At 48.3% G+C, this 3278-nt stretch overlaps 1 protein-coding gene across 1 annotated transcript; it reads right to left on the bottom strand.

Moving 5' to 3' along the window:
* Positions 1–744: 744 nt before the first annotated feature.
* On the bottom strand, positions 745–2583 carry LOC104507344 (slit homolog 3 protein-like; the record flags this gene model as incomplete). The annotated part of the gene is made up of 2 exons (XM_010148590.1): positions 745–1234; positions 2375–2583. Coding segments are annotated over 2 exons (448 nt in total), but the record flags the coding sequence as incomplete, so codon positions are not given.
* Between the last annotated feature and the right edge of the window lie 695 nt (positions 2584–3278).

A 3278-nucleotide genomic window follows, 5' to 3' on the forward strand; every position in this document is an offset into this window, starting at 1 on the left:
ATGCTCTTTACAACCTTTGCAAGTTAAAGTGTCAAGGCGTGATGAACTATGCAGCAGTGCATTCCTCATATTTCCTATACAAAAAAGGGCTCAAGGCTAGGAGCAAGAAGGCACAAACTTGGGAAATAACATAGCTGAGGAGTTTACACAAAAGTACTATGTCATTTATTAGGCATTACTTAGCACTTATCTCACATTTTGCCCCCAAATTTCCCAAAGCAACATATATTTCCCCACTTCCTTTCCCCTCGTCCCCTTCTTTTGGATAAAGCTGCCTGTGCTCTATAGATACAGTTGCTGAAGAATATAACGTGAACACAGATAAATACAACATACACGGCAAAAAATGTGTTATAGTATTACGATAGTCAAATATTGTCGTTAGCTGCGAGCTGCAGCAGTGCCTACGTGCTGCAGGGAGCCAGCTCAAGGACAGCAAGCAGAGCCACTGTACAGGAAGAAACCAGCGTTGGCGCTGTTAGGGAGAGCAAGGGACTGAGGGGGGGCTTTCTCAGGGTGCCTGGGCAGGTGAGACAGGCGGCAGTCACGGGGATCCGCTCTCTTAGGGGGCCCACCCAGAGCCTCGGAGATCTCTTCAGCCGGTAGCAGTTCTGTGGCAGGTCCTTGGAACACCTTTCCAGTTGTTCATCGTGCATACGCACGGTCACCCTGCATTTCTCCTGTTAGGCTATGTTTTCTTTATAATTCTTTTTTTTTTTTTAACTTTTAACTTTTGATTTTTTTTTCTTACAACTGTTAAAAAAGGTTCATGGTAAAAATAACTCACTATATGATACATATACCCAAAGAGGTGCCATATTTTATATAATAAAAGATGAAAATAGTCACTTTCCATAATAAAAATAAGTTCTATTTTTTGTTTATTTTACAATATACTTAATATTTCTTTTCTTCTTCTTCACTCTGAAAGTAAATAGGTCCCATTTTGATAGCGCTTCTGAGTCGATTAAAGTGGCAAGAGACTGGAGAATGGCTTACAAGCATTTTGAGCAGCCGCATTCCACGTGTCTCTCCAGTTCTTCCGTGAAGGTGGAGCCATCCACGCACTGGAAGAAATATTTCCTCTTTTTGCTCCGGAGAGGAATGCAGCACTGCCCATTGCCGCAGCTGCCACGGCATTCCAGGCGGGGTACTTTGGAGGCCGTGGCACACGACGTGTAGCCCTGCTGCTTACGGACTACTTCTCGAATTATCTCTCCTTGGCAGAGATTCTCTGGAAAAACAACAGAGATGTAAAGGAGAAAAATCCCCAAAGTGGTAAGCGTTTTGCCAGACATTCCCCAAACAGCAGCAGACAGCCCTGCACGTGTAATGGCATTCAAGGCAGACAGATGGCATGAGCAGCACCTTCACCTTACTGCTTTGTACCTGCCATCAGCACAGAGCTCGCGCTACGCAAGCGTGTGATATCCGGCACGAGGCACGGACCAAGCAGGCCTGCTGCCTTTGATCAGCAGTTCTGGAAGCGCTTTAATGAAGGCGGAGCGTTGACTCCTGCAAAATATGAGTTCGTTTTACTATGTCTGCTTCTTGGGATCAAAGGCCAGGCTGCTCTGCATGAGACGAGCACTCTGGGATACCTGAACATGCCTGTGCTGTTCTGCAGTCGCTTGGCAGCAGCCAGATGCACTGTGGTGAGGCTATGTATGTGTATAATTTGGAAAGCCTGTGGTTCGCTCACAGGAAAGGCACAACCTAAATAAAAATCATAGGAGCCAGCTCCTTTCTTCTGTACAGGAACAAAAAAAGAGGCAGAAGGGATGAAGATAGAACTCACTGAGTTTCCGGGGAGTCTTTTCAGGTCAGGACAGAAGAGCTGGGGCCCAGCCCTGGCAGGGAAGTCTAGCATGACCTGTGGGATTCCCTGGCAAACCCACAGAGCAGCATCAGCGGGAGCGAGCCGAAACTCTTCAGCGCCGCTCCAGATGAGCAGTACCTCCTGCCTTCCAGTTCCTACTCGTGACATCTACCCAAGCCCTCGGTAAGCAGGGTAAGACCTCCTTCCCCAGCACTGCAATGAACTGATCACTGTTCGCTGAGGCTAAACCCTGCAACAACCTCTTCTTTAAACATCCCAGCGGAATCCTGGGAGCAGCAAGCCTGGAGGATTCAGGGGACTGAGAATAACACCCTCTGCTACAGACGCCCCCCTTTCCATGTTTGGATAGTAGCTAGCTAGCTGTTGTGTGGTTCTTTTCTCCTCCCTGCACTGCTTTGCAGAAGCTGACTTAGCTTTATCTTCTACTATTTGCCATTTACGCCGCAAACACGAGTCACACGGAAGAGAGATAAAGGAAAGGTGTAAAGCAGAAAGGCAGCAGAGCAGCAGCCCGGGCCCTGCAGCCGAGCGTACCTCTGTCACAGAGCTCTCCGCTGTAGTTAGGATCGCACTCGCAGTAGGGTTCCCCATGCTCGGAAATCTTACACTGCCCGTGGTTGCATTTCAAAATCCTGCAGGGATTTGAGGAATTGTTCTTCTTGTCACAGTACATGCCTGTGTAGCCCTCCACGCACTTGCAGGTGTAAGCAACATTGGCCACCACGCACTTACCGTGCAGACACCTGGAGAAAGAGAAGCATTTAGAGCCGGCCTCTGTTAGACGTGACAGTTCTTTTTCCCAGGAATGTTTGCTTTCGGCATTTCTGCCCATTGAATTCCAGGATACTAATCCAAAACCAGCAGTTCCGTGCCAAACACTCTGAAGAAGCTGTGAGATTTCAGTGAACACTGGATAATGTTCAGAGAACACACTTAGAATTTGTGATCCTAAGTGACCTCTTTGAAAACCATTAGGCTCCTCCATGAGCACGGCCCAGCGCTTGGCATCCACACAAGACAGCTCACGTTTACAGCATTAGCATGTAGAACTACGTGCCAGCAATCAAGCTGCATGCCCAGGCTTCCTTAGCAGAATTACTCCGCAAATACTATCAGGTGATGAAATGCCACGTGATAAATGAAGGTGCTTGTGGAGAAGCTATGGACAGACTTGCTCACGGGCAGCAGCAGCTGAAGGGTTCCCTGGCTCACGTGGGTTGCCGTGAGCGTTGGTATTTCTGAGGGATACCCCAGAAGGGGTGCTGATCCTTAGCAGGTCCTCTGACACCATCCCCCACTCCTGGGGCAGGGAAAGACTTGGAATGGGCTGAGGACAGGGAAGAAAGCAACACTGTCTGGCCAAGGAAAAACTGCTCAGGGCTTCTAAACCTTTGCTCTGTCAGGTCCTACCTGACATAAACCCGTGCAATTCACTTAT

Source organism: Eurypyga helias, unplaced genomic scaffold (assembly GCF_000690775.1).
Source record: "Eurypyga helias isolate BGI_N326 unplaced genomic scaffold, ASM69077v1 scaffold23403, whole genome shotgun sequence".
NCBI classification, from domain to species: Eukaryota; Metazoa; Chordata; class Aves; order Eurypygiformes; family Eurypygidae; genus Eurypyga; species Eurypyga helias.